We start from the raw sequence: 17,974 nt of genomic DNA, 5'->3' as shown, positions 1-17,974 counted from the left end.
CTGGTTCTCATTAGAACGCATTAATACCAACCCTGTCCTATAATTCCCCCGCTCGATTATTACTCCCCCCCGTTAAACGGATGTCACCTTTTGCTTCTCCTTTGGGGTGATATCAGAGTGATACAAGTCGATATCACACAAAAATCTTACAGATATCATGGCGGGAATCGTCAACGGACCTCTATCTCTCTTCCGCAAGTCGGACTCTTCAAAACCTCTCCATGCTCGATGGGGGGATGTGTCCATCTCCGTGCCCACAGACGGCTCGTGGAATCAATACGACAACCCCCATCGACCCGCCAAAGAGAGATCAACCTACGGGCCAGGTTACGTGCCGGACTGCTCTCCGCAAGACCGCCGGAATCCCCGCCCAGTGAAAGAAGAGGACCAAGACGACGACGCCAGAAGCGTCTGCAGCGAAGCCTCAACAGTCTCGCGGCGCAGCTCACTCTCCCTTGGAAGCCTGCGACCGGGTCGGCTCTCAGTGCGCCTCGCCTCGCGTCCGAAACAACTGCGGGGCGAATCACAGTCGGAAAGAGACGCCCGGCGCTCCGAGCAAAAGCGAACTGAGTTTGCATATCGACCAATTCAACAGGACTACACCTCCGAAGTAGTCGAAAACAACACTCATCCCAGCAATCGCTTCAAGTACATTCCGACCAACGGACGGTACCTCCAGAGCTCGGGCGCTGAGACTCCGCGCAGCCAATCTGTCAACTCGGCCCGCAGCTCTCACTCGCGGCGGGGCTCGTTGTCTGAGTCTAGTGACCGGCGATACGGCGGTCGCGATCGCGATCATTACGCTCCTCCTGTCCGGAGCACCTATCAGGAGGATGACCGTCGCAGTTTGCACTCTACTAGCTTTCGTGATAGCTCGGACGGTTCTAGGCGAAATTATGGGCTGCCACCTAGACGGCGGACGTCGCCTTTTGTTGCGGCTGATAGTAAGAGGGCCTCTTCGATCTCGAAGCCTATGACATTGGCTATGGTTCCTGATCCTGATGATCTCTATGAGTAATGGGTCTATGTGTATTTCGGTCGTTACATTTTGATTTTATTGAGCATCATTGCCCGGTGTTGGGTGTTTTTGGTGGTTATTGGCCTTTCAATAACGCCTCAGAATGAAACCATTTATTTACTTTTTCACTATTCACTCTACAGTAGCTTTGCTGAATTTAGCTAAAAGTTTGGGTAATATCCGTTCAACCTTGGAATTTATCATTGGCCCAGTGGCATGCAACTCAAGCACTTCTTCATAGCATTCCAATTGGTGGATTTCCCCCCATTCCGTCATGGAATTCAAGTTTCGACCTGAGTATATCACTATGACAGCATATCAACGTCTTTTGCCCCAGCCAATAGAAAATTCCACATAAGAGCGGCGGTCTGAAGCAATTTAATTGCGAGTTGAACATTAAATATTGAACACTGACAATAGCGAGCTCGTTATCTCAATACCATTGTGACCGCGATGGTAGACGCAGTAGTCCAACTTCGGTGTGGTGTCAAGGCAAGTATATTCTGCCTATATATTTTACGTCAATACTAATTATTTACCCTGGATTAACAGAACGACGACTGGGGGAAAAAAGGAAAAGAGTCGATTGCTGCGCAGCTATGGTCTAAAACGCCAAACAATGCAGCAATTGACCACTCCAAGCATTATTCCGAGGTAAGCTTCTCGTCAGAGTTATTGGCTACTATAAGTACAGTCATGTTGACCTTTTGAATAGATGTGGCTGGGCACGTACCCTTCAAACCCATCCTATCTACTTTCCACGGGCGAACACCTCGGCGAGTACCTGAAGAAGCATCCCGAGCTAGTGGGCAAGTCCGTTCACGACCGATGGGGTCCAGAGATTCCATTTCTGCCAAAGGCAAGCCCAAAAGCCAAGAATTAGTGTGTGGGCACATAGATAAACTAACATTGATCTAGATTCTATCTTTTAGCAAAGCGCTGCCCCTACAAATCCATCCAGACCTGAAGCTCGCCGCACAACTACACAAAGAACATCCCGACAAGTATGGCGACACAATGCACAAGCCAGAGATTGCAATCGCCCTGTCCAAATTCGAGCTCTTCGCTGGCTGGAAGCCCCTGAAAGACATCCAAGCGCTGTTCGAGTTGAACCACCTAGCAAGATACATCCCCGAATCCGGACAATTTAACGACGAAACCCTGCGCCAAGTATGCAAGGCTCTACTGAGTGCCCCACCCAAAGAAGTCGCACAGACAATGAAAGATCTACAAGCCATCCCCGAATCCCAGTTCGGCGCACACACCTATATCCCCAACCTACTTAGCCGTCTAGCAAAGCAATACGGCGAAGGCGACAACGGAAACTTAGTCGCCGCCCTGCTGATGAACTACATGACCCTAGGCCCGGGAGATTCCGTCTTCGTCCCCGCAGACAGCATTCACGCCTACCTGGAAGGCGATATCGTGGAGTGCATGGCGCGCTCAGACAATGTCATCAACACAGGGTTCTGTCCGGCTGCAGACCGCGACAGCGTTGAGTTGTTCGGACAGGCTTTGAGTTTTGTACCACATAATGCGCAGGATGCGCTGCTGCCGCGTAGAAAGAGTGACAAGGGCCTGAATGGCAAGACGGATGTCTATGCACCGCCTATCAGTGAATTCTCAGTGCTGTGTACTACACTTGGGGCTGGGGAGAGTGAGACACACAAGGCCATTCTTGGGCCGAGTTTGATGATTGTTACCAAAGGTGACGGTCAGATGAAATTCCCTGGTAATCAGACCGCTGAGTTAAAGGAGGGATATGTTTTCTTTGTGGGGCAGGGAATTGCGTTGGACTTTGTGACTGACAAGGGCATGGCGGTTTATCGGGCATATGCGGAGTAAAAGTGGTTGGAAGAGGCTCGGGTGGGGGGGTTTTTAGTGAGTCATTTTGCGAGGAAGGGAATAGAGACAAAGGGTATAAATTGTATGAAATTAAAAAAAAGAGAATACTTGTACTTGTAGTTTGCAAATCGGGGATTGGAAGATTGAAGTAGGGCTTGCGCTGTCTTAGATTTGGTGTGACGGTTTCCATATCTGGTGAGCAACCCGTCGAATCAAAAATGGGTAGAAGAGGACCATATCAGAGCACTGACAGCTGATCAACACTCATCACATCTTGTAGATCTTTCATAATCCTGGGTGAACAAGCGGTGATAGCCTTTTCATTATATACAGCTCTGTGCTGTGGTGTTGGATTAATCGGGGGATATCATTTGCTGATTGCCAAGCGCTTTGGACGAACCGGTTAACGTACAACAACATTGTTGGCGACGGCAAATGCATGAACATGATTTGTTCACAGATGCAGCAGGTTTAATTTAGAAATTAGGGTGCATTTACGAGGTTCTAGCCCGCCGCTTATGCAGGTTAATTGAACTAATGCTGGCTAATTTTGTCGCCTTTGGGCAAATCTATCTATAGTTAAGTGATACTATCTTTATTTTCCCCCGCGAGCTCAAAATATCTTTGAAACAGGGACCGTGTGTCAGGTTGGCACTAAGCTTCGTTGATCCCGTTTCAGGGTCTTATATATCTATATCCTCGCAGTTTCAGAGCATGGGTTGTTGTTAGCATCCACAGAATTGAGGCTCAATTCTAAAGTCTTTCTGGTCTTAATACAAGATCGTGGAGGTCAAATCCGTCTTGACTTCAGTTCTTTGTTTACTTTGAATATCTATATCCTGGTTGTCCTCCCGGCAAACACATCCCCGTTGAATTACCCTTAAATATTGGGCTATGTCAATTAATTCTTCTCTTGACCCCCGCTCTGATAACTACTCTTCTCGGACCCCCGTGATTATCATTGGCGCGATAGCTGGCAGCCTCATCTTCCTAGCAAGTATGCAGCCCGAGCCGCAACCCGCCCAGAAAGAAAGCTAACCTAAACCAGTGACTGGAAGCTTACTATACCTCTTCTCACGAAAAGAACGGGCCAGAAGAAGAAATGCCCAACATTCCGAAGACTTCTCTCCTCTTGAACCACCACCAGCCTATAAAACGGACGAACTAGGCACATCCAGGGGTCTCCACTCCCAACCCCGGCCCTTATCCTCCTTTGCGCCGGACTACAGTCGCCAGGCCCAGCACGCGGAACAGTACCAACAGCAACTGTCTCGGCCTTCATACGATCAACCCCCGGCATACCCCACATTGCCAACATATGATCCGTCACGGTATCAACCTATTCGGCCAACCTCCATGGTGGGCGATATTAACGCCCACACCTATACCTATAACCCCACCAATCATGCCAATCCACACCCCGGTCCCTCTTCCCGCTTGAGCGCAGTTCACTACGGTGACGCCAGGCTAGCAACCTCCCGGCCGGTTTCAATGGTTGACCATGGGCCGCCAATTGGTCCTGTGGCTATTCCAAATAGGTCGAGGCGCCAGGCAGCTATACCACCTCCACCGGAGTCGAACAGACAGGAACGCAGGGACAGGAGGGATAGGAGAGAAAGGAGTGCATCTGAGCCAATGCCTTCGGCCCAGGCCGTCCCAAAACAACCTAAACCCGTTCTGTCGCGGCTGATCACCAATTTCCGTTGAGATTGTGACAGTGGCTTGGGCTTGTTTTCTTGTTTTTACGACTATCACGACATGGCGCTTTCTTTTCCGGAAAATGTGACTGGGGTGGTTATTTGTTATTTGTTACATTTTGATTTATTCAAGTTTTCGAAAATCAACCTTCATTAACCGGTGAAAACGCTCTAATTCTCATAGTAAAATACTTGGTAGATTGACAGACACCTGGTCTGTGCTATGATCTCCAATATCGATCATCCCGGCAATTTCCCCTTTCACACCCTCTCGGCGCCTACAGTACGTACATCTACCGGAATATCCCCGGCTCAAACGCCTCAATTTGATCATTCCTAAGATCCTAGTCTCTAATAATTCCTCTTTTAGGAAGTGCACATTCTTTGAGGTACCTTGTCTACTTTGCACACTACATTTACGCTAACTCGACCATGAATATTGATCCCTCCACTCCACTTCGTTGCAGGGATTCAGATGCGTCACAGTGAAACAGTGCTTTTTTACGCCTTCTCGCACTTTTTACGCCTTGAGAGGGGGGCAACCCCCTCTTTTGATCCCTGTCTTTCACCTGGTATTTTTTCTTCCTCGTCGATACTAGCAAATGACTGGTCAAGAAGAAGCTGCCTCAATGTCACTATCACCTCCATTGTTGCATCGTGATCCCTGAATTCAGGAGATAAATCTGCCACTCAAATTGTCTAGCCCCAAATCCGATCATCATATCGAGGGTCTTTGTTCTTGTGTGTGCAGATCCCTAGACAAGCGCCATGCCAAGACGACGGACGACGAGGACGCCGTTGATACAGACACACTATATGCAACCTATGGCCGACCCGCGTCAATTTGTCCACGCAAGTTGACTGCGCCGCACCTCGCAACTAAATATCTCGCTGAGAATGACCAAGGGGAACAGGGATCTCAACTACCCCTCCCACATGCATTTTTTTTACCTACGATGCAGTTATGGGAGCCTCTCATTTTCGGCGACCCGCCTGGACCTTGAGCCGGTCAACTGTTAGCCCTGCATTTCGCTGATTTTCTTTTTCTTCCCCGAGGCGCTGCTGTTTCTGTGAGATGCAGCATTGTCTCGATTCTTAGATTCCGCCACCGGGGCCACCAGTAGAGGGGTTGTACCAGACCACCGGGTTCAGTCCCGGGTCTCTAATCACTCGCTGGGTCAGTTGGCTACTAACCCCATCCCCGTCAGGCACTTCATTCGGAAGATCTTCTCTCTTCTTGGTTGCCAACGGATATGCAGTGGTTGGCTAGTGTGCCTCCATGGACGACTCGTTTTGATATAACTTCAACACATGCAGGCGATCTATCTGCCTGGCCACATTGTCATTATCTCTCTTTGTTCGTCTGCTGCGCTTGACTTGTCGCCCTGGGGAGAGAACCCATGCTCTCTGTGGGGAGGTTGATAAGTTCTGAGATGAGCACCGCACTAGGGAGTGATTTGTCCTCCCTTTGCTAAATTTGAACCCTGAACGCGCCGCCCCTCAAGCTCCCATGAAGAATTGGTTGAAGGCCATGGCGACTTTTATGAAGAAGTTCAAAAGGAAGCGCAGAGTGTCCACAGAACTCCACTCTCGCTGGGGTGATGTTTCTATCACCTATCCCACGCAAGGGTCCTGGAATCAGTGGGATCAAACTTCTGGTTTTGTCACGAATGCACCAGCGACGGCAGGCATACAGTCTGAAGAAAATCAACAATATCTCCCGGGTGGCCCATTACGCCAGCCGATCTCTGGCACCTCGAGCAGACGATCGCGAAGCACAGCCACCCGAGAACACCAAGTGGGAGACACTCCATCCTTCCCTACAGGATATTTCGACCAAAACATACGGCGTCGTGTGGGAGATAGAGATACACACACCCCGCCATCTCACACACCACCAGGTCAAGGACTCGGCCTTGGCGATCTCAGGCATGGGCCAAATCGCCGACCCTCAAGCTCTTTCATCAATGACGAATGCACTACCGATGAGTCATGCGACGAAGAAGAGGAAGAACGAGATACTCTGGGCCCACGAATTGAATTAAGCCCTCGAGAATACGGCATGGGAGATATGTCGCACACAACACGCGACGATCCCGAAGATTTCGATATCCCAGCCATATCTCCTCCGCTCGCTGTGACTTCACGCATGCGCCGTTGCAGCTTCCAAAGCTGTGCAACAGAACCCACGGCATCTATATCTGGTGGCACCAACTCGAGACGAACCAGCTTCACCACTGCATCCTCTATCTCTGCTCCCTCTATGCCCCCCTCTACACCTCGCGCTGCATACAATACCCCAAAGCAACCTCCCTTCGAGAAAAGATACCCTCCCCGTACAAAACAGCGGGAACCTGAGCCTGCGCCTCGACAGGAAATGGTGCCTTCCTACGATGAGCTCTATGGTTGATATGTCCCGAACAAACTATGTTCAACTAGAAGTCTATTGGTGGTAACTTTTCTCTTTTGGGCGTAACCAATCAATCTTGTTCGAATCAGTCTTGTTCGGAAGACCTGTGGTCGCCCGTTGGACTGGATTTGCCTCAATTTTATTTATTAATTTTGTTTATTTTGCATTATGGCGGTTTTATTTGCAATTTGAGTTATTTCATACAATTATTTGAACCGAATATCAATGAAATCTATGTTGTACATCTGTACCTTTTATGTCTATACCGAGTACAGAGTACGGGTATACTTGGATCTTTTCAAAATCCCGAGTCCCCTCTTCTCCCGGCCCTAGCAAGAGGGGGGATCCCTTGGCAGATCAAAACTTCAAATATTTTCTTTTTTGCTCTTTTTCCAGTCGAGGGATGCCGACACCCGTTTCCAACAAGCCCTGACCGGATTTTGCGACTTCACTCAGATGAGGGGGGGGGTGAACATGCGCCCGTCCGTGCATTATGCAGACGGTATCACAGTCACAACCACCACTCACCAATCAAGCCTCAGAGCCCATCACACTCTGTACTCCTGCAGCATATCCACTAGAAGCAGGATGACGGGGCGATCACTCCATCCCCACCAACCGTTCCTCGATTCCCCAGTCAGAGTGCAGTCACCAACCAGCCTGTAGATGGCGTTCTCTAAGCGCCGAGGACCAATGCTGGGAGCAAAAGAATGTGCTTGATTCGACCGGCGCATCCTTTCCGTTCCCTCGCCCAAGCATTAGTAGCTTTTCAGGTGCTTGGATTGTGCAGTACTTCCCTGTCCTGTGAGCTCTTTCGACTAAATCACTCCACCTAGTCGTCACATCCAAACGGAACTGAGCGAGAGCTGCTCGCAGTGAAAAAAAGAAGCTTTCCCGCCCCGAGAAAAAGAACTCACAATCCTAAGTTACATTTACCGTTTCTCATGCGAACGTGAGATCATTTTATCCGGCACTCTGCCTACTCTCATCCACCTCCTTGGCGGTCGCTGTAAGAACAGAAAAGCTGTTGAACTTTCTGTTCACTCCGGCTCATCATGCTCGGGCTAAGTGACGGAAGTTTAAGGTCCTCCAGGATGCTGGCTTTTGTCCTGGCTGCGATTTTGCTGCATAGCCCAGCTCCTGTGGTTTTCGGATTGAAAACCACACCGGGTTCGCCCTGTACAGATGTGTGTGGTACAACGGCCAACACTACATCTTCCGAGATTGCGTGTTTGGATCAATCATACAATCAATCCTCAGTAGGGAAAGGTTTCCAAAAATGTATCTCCTGCCAGTTGGACAGCAAGTTCAACGATGCGAACACTGGAGAGTCGGATGTGAACTGGGGACTCTGTATGTCGTACCACCTTCCAAAGATCGCAGATTGCGGTTTGTCGCTCCGATCTAACCAATTCAACCAGATAACCTGCGCTACGCTTTTTCGACCTGTGTGTTTGGATCTCCAGACTCAATCTCAAATGTCTCGTCACCGTGCCCAGTCGCATGCGATGGCGTGCGTGTAGCAGTCGAAACCAACATTGAAACCCCAGACACATCGAATTTGGACTCGTGGTGTGACGCCCCGTCGTTCGCAGATAATGTCGTCAACACCTGCGAGTTCTGCTACAATCTGACAACCACCCAGGTGTACATGGCAAACTGTACGTATGCCCTGCAATCCATTCCTGTGTGCATATGATATTAGCAAATCCAAAGAAAACCACAACTAACCATGCTCCAAATCCAGTCCTCGAGTCCATCCGCTACAACTGCCATTTCAAGACAGTAACGGGCAAGGCATTCGACATAGCCCCAACAAGAATCTTCACCCAATCCCTCCTCCCCTCAAGTCTCTCTCTCACAACGCCCGTTTCCAAAATCTCAAAATTGGACCTGGGAGTGGTGATCGCCGTGCCAATCGTAGGATTCCTAATCCTGGTCTCGTCGCTCGCGTTATGTTGCTTCTTCTTCATCCGGCACCGACGCAAGAAGACCCGTCGGAACCGCCACGCGGTTAACCCGTACAACCATTGGAACGGGGCATCGCTGACCAGCGCGCAGCAGCAGCAAGCCTGGGCCGAGCAACAGATGTATAACTCTGGCGGGTATGGACACGGGTCTGGGTTTGGCTTTGTTGATAATGATGGCCGTGGACAAGAGCTTGCGTATGGCCACCAGGACCAACATTATCAAAACCAACAGTACCAGCAGCACTTCCAGGGGCAGGATAAGTCGGGCTTTTCGCAGGATATTATTGAGGAATCTCCTCAGCAGCAGTACCAGCAGCAGCACCAGCAGCAGCATGGTCAGGTCCCTGCTCACACTCAGATCTTTGAGCCGGACCAAAAGGGTCAGCATGGTCAGGTACCTGTTCACCCTCAGACCTTTGATCCAGATCAAAAGAACCCCCAGCAGTGGCAGTGACTGTTGTGACAACTTGTACCTAGTTGTGTTTACCTTGTTGCTGTATAGCATTGATGAAATGTCTGTGGATAGCAGAGTCAGTTTGTGGCTTGGATGTAATGAGATCAGGATATCAGCTCACCTCATTGTTGACGGCGTTTGGGTTATTGTTTTACGGAGTTATTCTGCTCCATCGCGTCAATATATCCCCGACATCTTGCAATGTCTGCATATCTTTGGCGTATATAGTATAGTCAATAGCCAAATGGAGAAACAAGTGTTCAGCACCCAAAGATTCTCAGTAAAATACAACATAGTACTTAAAATAGAACAGTGAGAAGAAGACAGAAGACCAAAGAACAGCATCCAACATCACCAGAAAGGGCGGCAGGAGGACTTATGTATCAATCCTCACCCCTCTACGATCTAAATATACACACACACATACCACACAGATCCGAAAATAACATTGACAAGCCGCCCAGCAATGCCAACAACGGGACAAGCAAAACCTACGCAAGCCAAACTGTCAGATAATACGAGATCATCGGCTATAGAACCTCTGGGCGACGGGCTTTTATGGTCCAGCGTCGCTGCAGATTGGTCGGCCGTTCTGCAGGCGTTTCAGCACGCACCGCCAAGGGTCTAAGGGTCCAATGGGAGATGTGATGGCCGACCTTGAGGTTATTTTTGGATTTCTTGGATTTGTAGACTGTGGTGTCATTTTCTGGGTTTGATTATGGGGGGTTGGAGGTGTTGGAGGGCTTGGTGCTGAGTGCTTAGCGGTATGGGTTGTTTAACTTGAGCACTGTCACTTGTGCACTTAGGTACATTGTTTTGATATAGAATAAATAAACCAAAGAGTTCCAATTGGACTAGAAATATAGTGTTTGGAAACAAAATTGAAAAAAATTGGGGTAAGAGAGGTCAACTGGAGGGCTCTCAGGTTCTCCGCCGTTGATCTACACTTTTATCTCTTCCCCTCACATTGGAGAGCTCTTTGACCTTCCATCTTTCAACCAGCCATGTCCAACCTAACCCAAGAACAAATTAAAGTCCTCGAACAATCACGGCAGCGTCTCGTGCAGCTCACTCGCTCACTAGGCTCGCTGATCGCAAGTCTAAACCAAAGCGACCCTCTTCCGCCCTGGTAAGAGCTCTACCATCTCCGCCAACCAATCCCATTCCCAGACCTAAGCAGCCAAATGCACCAAGGCAATAAGTAATCAAACCTATCAAACTAACCAAAAAAAAACCCCTGCAGGACCTCCCTTCAATCCCAAGCAAGCATCATCTCCAACAACCTCATCAGCGTCTCCGACCAACTCTCCGACCAACGCGACCTCCTCTCCAACCTAGTCGCCTACCCAGGCCCAGAATACCCAGGCCGAACACAAGCAAACACCCTCGAACAACTCCTCCGCACAAAACTCGATCCCCGTGTCGAAGACTGGGTTGCGCGCGGTCGTGCAGCCGGTACAGAGCCCGCCGCAGCACAGTCTAATTTCTCCGACCCTGATGCCGCGCACAAACCGCTGAGCGAAGCACAACTCGCGGAGCTGTGGGAATGGGCGCCGCTCGAGGCGAACCAGGAAGCGCGGCGGAGGAATTGGGGTGGGAATTTTACGCTTGAGGAGCGCGAGGCTGGGATTGAGAATGTTGTTACTGGGTTGAGGAGGCAGTTGGAGGATGATGATGGGTCCGAAGAGGAAAGTGATGGCGAGGAGGGGGATGCGGAGGAGATGGATGTTGTTGGTGTTCATCGGAAGCCTGGTGCTGCTGAGTTGGAGTACAATATTGCTCCTCATCACCCGCATCCCGTGCAGCCGTTTGTGCCGTTGGATCTTATTTTGAGACATATGACTACTGGGCGCATGCCGTAGTCTTGCGATCTCTAGAGACTGGATAGTCTTGACTCAGGACATGTGGCCTGCGTTTACGATTCTACTTGGTCCACGGTTTTTCCCATGAATACAACTTCTCGTAGCTCGTTTCTACAATTGCATGGTTCCAAAACGGACGGCATTATTACTATTTTAACCAAACCCGGAAAAAGCGAAGGGAAGCAATCGCTGAGCTATCTAACCCCGGCGGCGCGTGGTGGGTGTCTTCACGCTAGGTCTGGGAGACGCTCCCGTGCTCTGAGCTGATGGTGCCTTCTCAACTGCCTTTGGGCGAGGGGCGGCGGCCTTCTGCTTGGGCGCCGGGGCGTTCCAGTACCAGAGCATCTGGATCGCGAGGATCACATTGAGGGAGAAGCCGCCAATGAATCCGTAGAGGATAAACTGGTCATCAACTTCCTGGAGGGTCGTGAAGATTCGGGACAGGGATCCGATGAGATAGTTGAACACCTAATTAAAAGAAGAAAAAAACAATTAGTATTTGAACTGGGATCACGTTAGAAGGTAAAGAAAATCATACCGTGAATGCACTAAGCTGTCCGGTTCCTCCCTCGCGCCAGATAGTGTAGATTTGAGGCGCCTTGCTAGCAACACCCAAAGCACCTGCACCAGCCTGAAGGTAGGCCATGGTCTGCGCATCCACAAGGGTCTGGTCGAACAACAGCGCATAAACACTGGCAGCTACGACAGCGATGAAAGCCGCCGCAGCGGCGGAGCGTCCGGCATAGTTCAGGACCAGGACACCGATAGCGATATCCTGGACGGCGATGAGAGCGGTCTCACCATAGGTGCTGAATGGGAACTGGTTGCGCACGCTGTACGAGAGAGTGATGAGCAAGCTAGCGGTTTCGAGGGCGTAAGAGACGAATGAGACACCGGCAGAGGAGCGGGAGTTAATCAGCTTCAGAATCTGCGGAATTTTGACGACTGCACTGGCACCGACGATGGCAATGCCAAGGGCCTTGGAGATGGCGAGTGATGTGCAAGCAGGGTCCTTAGTGACATCGAGATCGACCAACAGTGCGCCGTGGCAAGACTTTCCAATCAAGGACACAACGGCATCATGTACTGGCTCGGGGATAGCCGAGACAATAGGCGCCAAATATGGCTGAAGAGGTGTAATCACTGTGTTCTGAATGGTATCCATAATGAATGCAAATGATCAGAAAAAGAGAGAGCAGTGTTGGATTAGGCAATGTCACGAAGAACAATTTGTTGACATTCCAAAGTGAACGGATGTGGCCCGTGCACCACCGGGGAAATTCAACTTCGCTCGTCCACTTTTCTTCCTTCTGCATGACCGACCCGCCATGATCCCTCTGCGGCCATCCATTCTACGGAGGCCTCGAGAGGCGCTTGTGTGCTCACAATGTCTCTTTGGGCCTCGTTATGTGCGCCCCGAGGGCATTCGGGGGTTCCTATCATCCTCGAAACGGCGGACCGGGACTGCGGATGACCAGTCCCCTTCAGTATTCCACAAATCATATTTCTCGGCCAATCGATTCTACGACGGGTCAAACAATAAAGGTGGCTTGCTGTCTTCACTTGCGTCCTCCAATACGAAAAGCAAATCAACCGCTTCATCTCCCAGCGATCAGGACGTCAGTCAAGTCAATTCGACTGCAACAGCATCGTCCGCCGCGATTGCGACAGAAGCAACACCAGAGGAACTGCCACATCGTCGACGGAAGCGCTTGAAGGAGGAAATCAATTCAACCGGACAACCAGAACCCAGCCTCCCGCTTGATGCCTCGGCGCAATTGTCGAACTTCTCATCCACACTCCCCACTACCTCCCTCCGCCGCAGGTTGGCTGCATATTTCGCCCTGACGAAACCGCGACTGTCCTTCTTGGTCGTACTCACCACCACCACTGCATACGGGATGTATCCAATTTCGTCCCTGCTCACCCTCGACCCGGCCATGACCCCACTCCCCACACTTTCGACCTCGACCCTGACCTTTATATACCTGACGGTGGGCACCTTCCTGTCTTGCTGCAGCGCCAATACACTGAACATGATGTTCGAACCGAAATTCGACGCACTTATGTCCCGGACGCGTAATCGTCCTATTGTGCGCGGACTTGTCTCGCGTCGGGGAGCTCTGCTCTTCGCGATTGGCACCGCCATCACGGGCCTCTCGCTCCTTTATGTCGGGACCAACCCGACAACTACCGCTCTATCCGCTACCAATATCTTCCTATATGCTTTTGTATACACACCATTGAAGCGAGTCCACGTAATCAATACCTGGGTTGGCGCGGTGGTGGGTGGTATCCCACCGCTCATGGGATGGATCGCTGCAGCAGGCCAGACAGCGACAATTGGTCATGACACATGGCGCGACATGCTCTTCAGCGAAGAGAGCATTGGAGGATGGCTACTCGGTGCAATCTTATTCGCCTGGCAATTCCCCCACTTCAACGCCTTGTCCCACCTGATCCGGGATGAGTACAAAGCAGCCGGCTACAGGATGCTGTGCTGGGTGAACCCAGCTCGCAATGCCCGGGTTGCTCTGCGCTACTCTATTATGATGTTCCCCATCTCCATTGGTCTCTGGTGGGTCAATGTGGTCGGACATGGTTTCCTTGTCGGTAGCACTTTCGCCAATGGCTGGCTAGTCCGCGAGGCATACCGTTTCTATCAACACCAGGGTGCGAATGGCACTGCACGTGGCCTCTTCTGGGCCAGTATCTGGCAACTGCCTATTCTCCTAGTCGGCGGCCTAGTGACTAAGAAGGGTCTCTGGGATGGCGTTTGGAGGAATATATTCGGGCAAGCCGATGAAGAGGATGAGGAGTATCTCTACTACGAGGGCGAAGAAGAGTTGGAAGGCGAGAAGGCTAAACTCCAAGATGCTGCATCATCCCGTGCTCCATCAACCCGGACAAGTACTTTGTCCACTGCATGAGCTTTGAACTACAAGTCCCTCGTGCTGGATACCTTCCAGTTTCTTTCTTCTCACTGAGTTACCTCACCTTGTTCATTCGAACCACCTTTTTCTTCTGGGATTTTGTCTTATACAGCGGTTTGGAGTGGCGTTTCTTTTTTTTGTTTGTATAACACCCGTCTCCTATATGTAGCTGCATGTACCAGATTTAGGCCGCGGTCGCGCCTATCAACTTCAATTTTCTGCCGTCTCACTCTCCTGGATTGGATGTGACGACTTCCAATACGGTTGCTGATCCAGTTTTGATAGAGGCATGTCCATTGAAAATCCAGAGACGTAGCTGTCAAAGAATATGGTGAGTGGCAACGACACCCTCGAAACTGGATTTGGTAGAGGGGATATTGGGCAGTGGGTTAACAATTTGGCTTTGGGATATCGAAGCTTCAGAGATATCATTGTTTTTATATATATTCTATACGTGAAGTTCGAAGGCCCTGCTCAACTTCTGAAATATATTTCCGTATTGATTGCTTCCTCTCCAGAATACACCACTTCTAGACTATTATCTGCCATGCTTTCTCTATAGCCTAATCAAAAAACTAGTTTGATGACCGTATAAGGCTATATAATATGACCAAAACTCTCCTAGTCTTTTACAGCCTGACCTGTAACTCAAGCATTTCCATTCGCCCACACAGTGACACCATAGAATCTCCTTAGGGTACGTAATTGTTCGGGCTTTGGCTGAGAGATTAGTTCTCTATTCTTTTGCTGTTGTCTCTTCTCTATTTCTTTCCGGACATGATATTCCAAGGTGGCCAAAAATACTTCTAAAAGCAAATAGTTAGATGCCAGCCGCGTACTTCTCGCCTCAGTTTTGCTACAAAAGCCTGTCTAGAATTTGTATAATCCTCTTTGACTACATGTACGGAATGACCACTCTTCTCTTTGAAACACGTATCTAGGGAGTGAACTTTCCCTGAATGGCCCCTCCCTTAACCATAAGCCACCAAGCCAACGGCCGCCGAAGCCGATGAGCCGACGACCGCCCATGCGATCTTGATAAACTGAGACTTACTATTCAGCGTGTATCCAGTGGAGGAGACAAGATACCGGATGCCATTAAAGAGATGGAAGGTGAAGGGCCAGGCGACGAAGAACTTGAGGGCGACATTGGCGGCCACCGGTAAAGAGCCAAAGGCCGCGACGAGGGCGGCCGAGGACAGATCCCAACCGAGCCAGGGAGCCACCAGGTAGGAGGTGCCGAAGAGATACAGGCCGCCGGCGAGGAGAAGTCCCGTGTTTCGCTCCATGGCGGAGCTGACCGAGTGAACCTGCCATTTATAGATGGACAGATGAGGCGCCACAGGCCGCCGTAGGCGTTGGTTAGCGAGTCCTTCTTGGGCGGATTCCGCCGTGATCACCCTCAGTGGTGTCGTAATGGGGTTCGTAGTCTGCATCCTGGAGGGAAAGTCGCATCGGTCAATACATATCTCCCAACAATAACAACATGTTATTCTAAATCTTGTGTATGGCATACCGAACTTGTTGTTGCCACGCCAGACCCATGACCGGCGTAATAGGCGGGGATGCTACTGTGGCACGGCGTCGATTGAACATGGACGACGCTGCGGGCTGCTTGTCAGCTGACATCGAACGTAACGAAAAGAACGGATACAACAGAAGACTCACCCTTCTGCGTTAACATCATATTCTTTTGGGTGGAGCCCGCCATGGTGGATGGGATGTGGATTCCTCACGAGGAACAGAGAGAGACAGAGAAAGTTGGGAAAGGAGAGAATGGAAAGGAAAAAAAGGACAGAGAAAGAGCATTGCAGGGGCAGACAGCCTAGCGTTGTTTGACCCTCGCTGGCATGAATTGTCCGGTCTTGTCGGTCTTGTCGGTCTTGTAGCGGTCCGGCCGAGACCTTGCATTACGGGTGCGTAGGTATTAGGTAGTTAGGTAGTTTGTGTGTTCCTCGGTGTGATAGCGCAGGGTTAACCCAAGCAACTTCGCCTTTGTGCACGGCGTCCAAGCCGCCAATGACGCCCTTGAATCCTGGGTGGCTCGACTCGATGCTGATGGGCAAGGGAAACGGCTCCAGGCTCAGATACTGGTCCCCATCGCGGCCGTTGCCTTGTAGCAGATACTCATCGAGGGGAGATCGATGATGCAACCGAGCGCGAAGCTCGGCGTGTCGGCGTGTGTGGTTAAATTCCCGGATATCGTGGCCGCAGGTCGGCGAAGCATAGTCAAAGCCGGCCGGGGCGCGGCGATGTACTGCGCAAACGCTCCGTTCTGCGGTCGGTCTGGGTTATTGCCGAAGGCACACAGACTCGCTCGCCAACCTGGACAGACTGCATTCTTAGATTATAGTGATTGTCAAAGGTTGTAAACCGCTACGCTTCTTGTCGTCAAGCTTCCCCGCAGTGTTGCACGTTGGTCTGGAACACCGGACGCTTCTACGGTTAGACAATACATGTACTCATTGAAACAGAACTCCCGATTGGTGAATGTATTGATATTAGTTCTCCTACATTATCCCACATATTACTCGAACCCATCCACTCCACATCATCACCACCACAGACAACCACAGACAACCACAGACATTAACCTACGAAGAAGTAGAACCACCAGCAGCTTCAATCAAAAACTTCGCAGCCGCCTCAGCGTCAGTGCCGTAAGTAAGGTGCGCCATGCCATTTGCACCGTTGAGGCAGACAGGGTCACCAAGGTGACAGAACTCCTTGACCTTACCATCGGCAACCTTACCGACACTCTGAGTCTTGAGTGGGTCACCGAAAAGAACGGCAGCGGTAATCTGGTCGGCAGTGAGGCTGTTGGCAGCATTGTGGACGACCATGGCACCCTGGGAGTATCCGCCCAACAAGACCTTGGTCTTAGGGCACTGGCTAAGAGCCTGCTTGACGAGCTTAGCCATGGTGGGACCGCCAGATGCGCCCATCATTGCGTTGCCCTGTTCGAATGGAGTGTTAGTTGACAGATCTGGTTTGATGATCTTGACAGGAGTACACAAAGCAACGCCAAGTCAAATACTGAAGATAAGGAAAGGAAGGGGTTCTCATACCGCTGCGTCCGCGGGATAATCCACGCCCTGGACGGTGACCTTGTCGCTAGTCAGGGAGTTCAACTGCTTGGCAAGAGGGGGTCCAATGACCGTGCCCATGTTACCCGTCTCGGTAGTTCCGCGCGCAAAGATGAATGTGTACTCCTTGCAGCCGGAATTCTGGGTCACGCCATTTTCGGTGGAAGAGCCCGAGCCTAGAAGTTAACTGTTAGCATTGCGTTCTCAGATGTAGTAGCTTGGTAAGGGGGATATTACCCAAACCGGGGATACTGAGTCCACTGAGTCCACTGCCTAACGAGGTGTCTGAGCTAGAGGCATCGGAGCTGCTGCTAGACCCCGAAGCTCCTGGGATGAGAGACTTCCAGGCATCCAGGCCACTGCTGGTCCCAGTGCTGGAACCGAGACCGGACAGCTGGCGGTTCTCGATGGTGCGGGTGGGAGCTGCAATGGCAATGCTAGCCAAGGCGAGGATGGTCGTAGACTTCATGTTGAAACGAGGGAATTATATTTGTCAAAGAATGGATTTGAGAGACCAGCTCTGCAGTGTAAAATAGTGTATGAATGTGGGATTAGAGTGAATGAATGGGGATACAACCCACTCGAGAGGAATGATTCATTCTTATATACTTGTATTTGTTGACTTGTTCGGTACTTGGATTCGGGTTAACCTCGGAAGGATAGTATATTGGGGAACGTCTGAAACTAAAAATTTAGTGA

The 17,974-nt window shown here is 50.5% G+C and overlaps 11 protein-coding genes across 11 annotated transcripts; 8 read left to right on the top strand and 3 right to left on the bottom strand.

Annotated features, from left to right (window-relative positions):
* Positions 1 to 157: 157 nt before the first annotated feature.
* On the top strand, positions 158 to 1,018 carry N7537_002888 (uncharacterized protein; the record flags this gene model as incomplete). Its single annotated transcript, XM_056893946.1, has 1 exon — positions 158 to 1,018. The coding sequence occupies one exon, from the start codon at positions 158 to 160 to the stop codon at positions 1,016 to 1,018; it is 861 nt and encodes a 286-aa protein (XP_056758941.1).
* A 453-nt stretch (positions 1,019 to 1,471) lies between these two features.
* On the top strand, positions 1,472 to 2,863 carry N7537_002887 (uncharacterized protein; the record flags this gene model as incomplete). Its single annotated transcript, XM_056893945.1, has 4 exons — positions 1,472 to 1,510; positions 1,571 to 1,672; positions 1,734 to 1,877; positions 1,937 to 2,863. The coding sequence occupies 4 exons, from the start codon at positions 1,472 to 1,474 to the stop codon at positions 2,861 to 2,863; spliced, it is 1,212 nt and encodes a 403-aa protein (XP_056758940.1).
* Positions 2,864 to 3,757: 894 nt separating this feature from the next.
* N7537_002886 (uncharacterized protein) lies at positions 3,758 to 4,570 on the top strand (the record flags this gene model as incomplete). The annotated part of the gene is made up of 2 exons (XM_056893944.1): positions 3,758 to 3,860; positions 3,912 to 4,570. The coding sequence occupies 2 exons, from the start codon at positions 3,758 to 3,760 to the stop codon at positions 4,568 to 4,570; spliced, it is 762 nt and encodes a 253-aa protein (XP_056758939.1).
* Positions 4,571 to 4,783: 213 nt separating this feature from the next.
* N7537_002885 (uncharacterized protein) lies at positions 4,784 to 5,049 on the top strand (the record flags this gene model as incomplete). The annotated part of the gene is made up of 2 exons (XM_056893943.1): positions 4,784 to 4,843; positions 4,909 to 5,049. The coding sequence occupies 2 exons, from the start codon at positions 4,784 to 4,786 to the stop codon at positions 5,047 to 5,049; spliced, it is 201 nt and encodes a 66-aa protein (XP_056758938.1).
* Positions 5,050 to 6,070: 1,021 nt separating this feature from the next.
* Positions 6,071 to 6,970, top strand: N7537_002884 (uncharacterized protein; the record flags this gene model as incomplete). Its single annotated transcript, XM_056893942.1, has 1 exon — positions 6,071 to 6,970. The coding sequence occupies one exon, from the start codon at positions 6,071 to 6,073 to the stop codon at positions 6,968 to 6,970; it is 900 nt and encodes a 299-aa protein (XP_056758937.1).
* A 984-nt stretch (positions 6,971 to 7,954) lies between these two features.
* N7537_002883 (uncharacterized protein) lies at positions 7,955 to 9,394 on the top strand (the record flags this gene model as incomplete). The annotated part of the gene is made up of 3 exons (XM_056893941.1): positions 7,955 to 8,323; positions 8,392 to 8,631; positions 8,718 to 9,394. The coding sequence occupies exons 1-3, from the start codon at positions 8,026 to 8,028 to the stop codon at positions 9,392 to 9,394; spliced, it is 1,215 nt and encodes a 404-aa protein (XP_056758936.1). The 5' UTR covers positions 7,955 to 8,025.
* Positions 9,395 to 10,398: 1,004 nt separating this feature from the next.
* Positions 10,399 to 11,256, top strand: med8 (RNA polymerase II mediator complex subunit MED8; the record flags this gene model as incomplete). The annotated part of the gene is made up of 2 exons (XM_056893940.1): positions 10,399 to 10,523; positions 10,638 to 11,256. The coding sequence occupies 2 exons, from the start codon at positions 10,399 to 10,401 to the stop codon at positions 11,254 to 11,256; spliced, it is 744 nt and encodes a 247-aa protein (XP_056758935.1).
* Positions 11,257 to 11,454: 198 nt separating this feature from the next.
* Positions 11,455 to 12,421, bottom strand: N7537_002881 (putative monosaccharide-P-dolichol utilization protein; the record flags this gene model as incomplete). The annotated part of the gene is made up of 2 exons (XM_056893939.1): positions 11,455 to 11,724; positions 11,795 to 12,421. The coding sequence occupies 2 exons, from the start codon at positions 12,419 to 12,421 to the stop codon at positions 11,455 to 11,457; spliced, it is 897 nt and encodes a 298-aa protein (XP_056758934.1).
* Positions 12,422 to 12,584: 163 nt separating this feature from the next.
* Positions 12,585 to 14,186, top strand: cox10 (protoheme IX farnesyltransferase; the record flags this gene model as incomplete). Its single annotated transcript, XM_056893938.1, has 1 exon — positions 12,585 to 14,186. One exon carries the CDS (start codon positions 12,585 to 12,587, stop codon positions 14,184 to 14,186), a length of 1,602 nt encoding a protein of 533 aa, XP_056758933.1.
* Positions 14,187 to 15,160: 974 nt separating this feature from the next.
* On the bottom strand, positions 15,161 to 15,900 carry N7537_002879 (succinate:quinone oxidoreductase subunit C; the record flags this gene model as incomplete). The annotated part of the gene is made up of 3 exons (XM_056893937.1): positions 15,161 to 15,626; positions 15,706 to 15,793; positions 15,858 to 15,900. 3 exons carry the CDS (start codon positions 15,898 to 15,900, stop codon positions 15,161 to 15,163), a joined length of 597 nt encoding a protein of 198 aa, XP_056758932.1.
* A 199-nt stretch (positions 15,901 to 16,099) lies between these two features.
* Positions 16,100 to 17,744, bottom strand: N7537_002878 (uncharacterized protein; the record flags this gene model as incomplete). Its single annotated transcript, XM_056893936.1, has 4 exons — positions 16,100 to 16,475; positions 16,788 to 17,146; positions 17,258 to 17,451; positions 17,513 to 17,744. The coding sequence occupies 4 exons, from the start codon at positions 17,742 to 17,744 to the stop codon at positions 16,100 to 16,102; spliced, it is 1,161 nt and encodes a 386-aa protein (XP_056758931.1).
* Positions 17,745 to 17,974: the final 230 nt, after the last annotated feature.

This window comes from Penicillium hordei, assembly GCF_028827395.1.
Source record: "Penicillium hordei strain IBT 12815 chromosome Unknown utg000001l_segment0_segment0, whole genome shotgun sequence".
Taxonomy (NCBI): Eukaryota; Fungi; Ascomycota; class Eurotiomycetes; order Eurotiales; family Aspergillaceae; genus Penicillium; species Penicillium hordei.
Note: the sequence above shows the minus strand (reverse complement) of the source record. Positions and strands in the feature narration are given on the sequence as shown.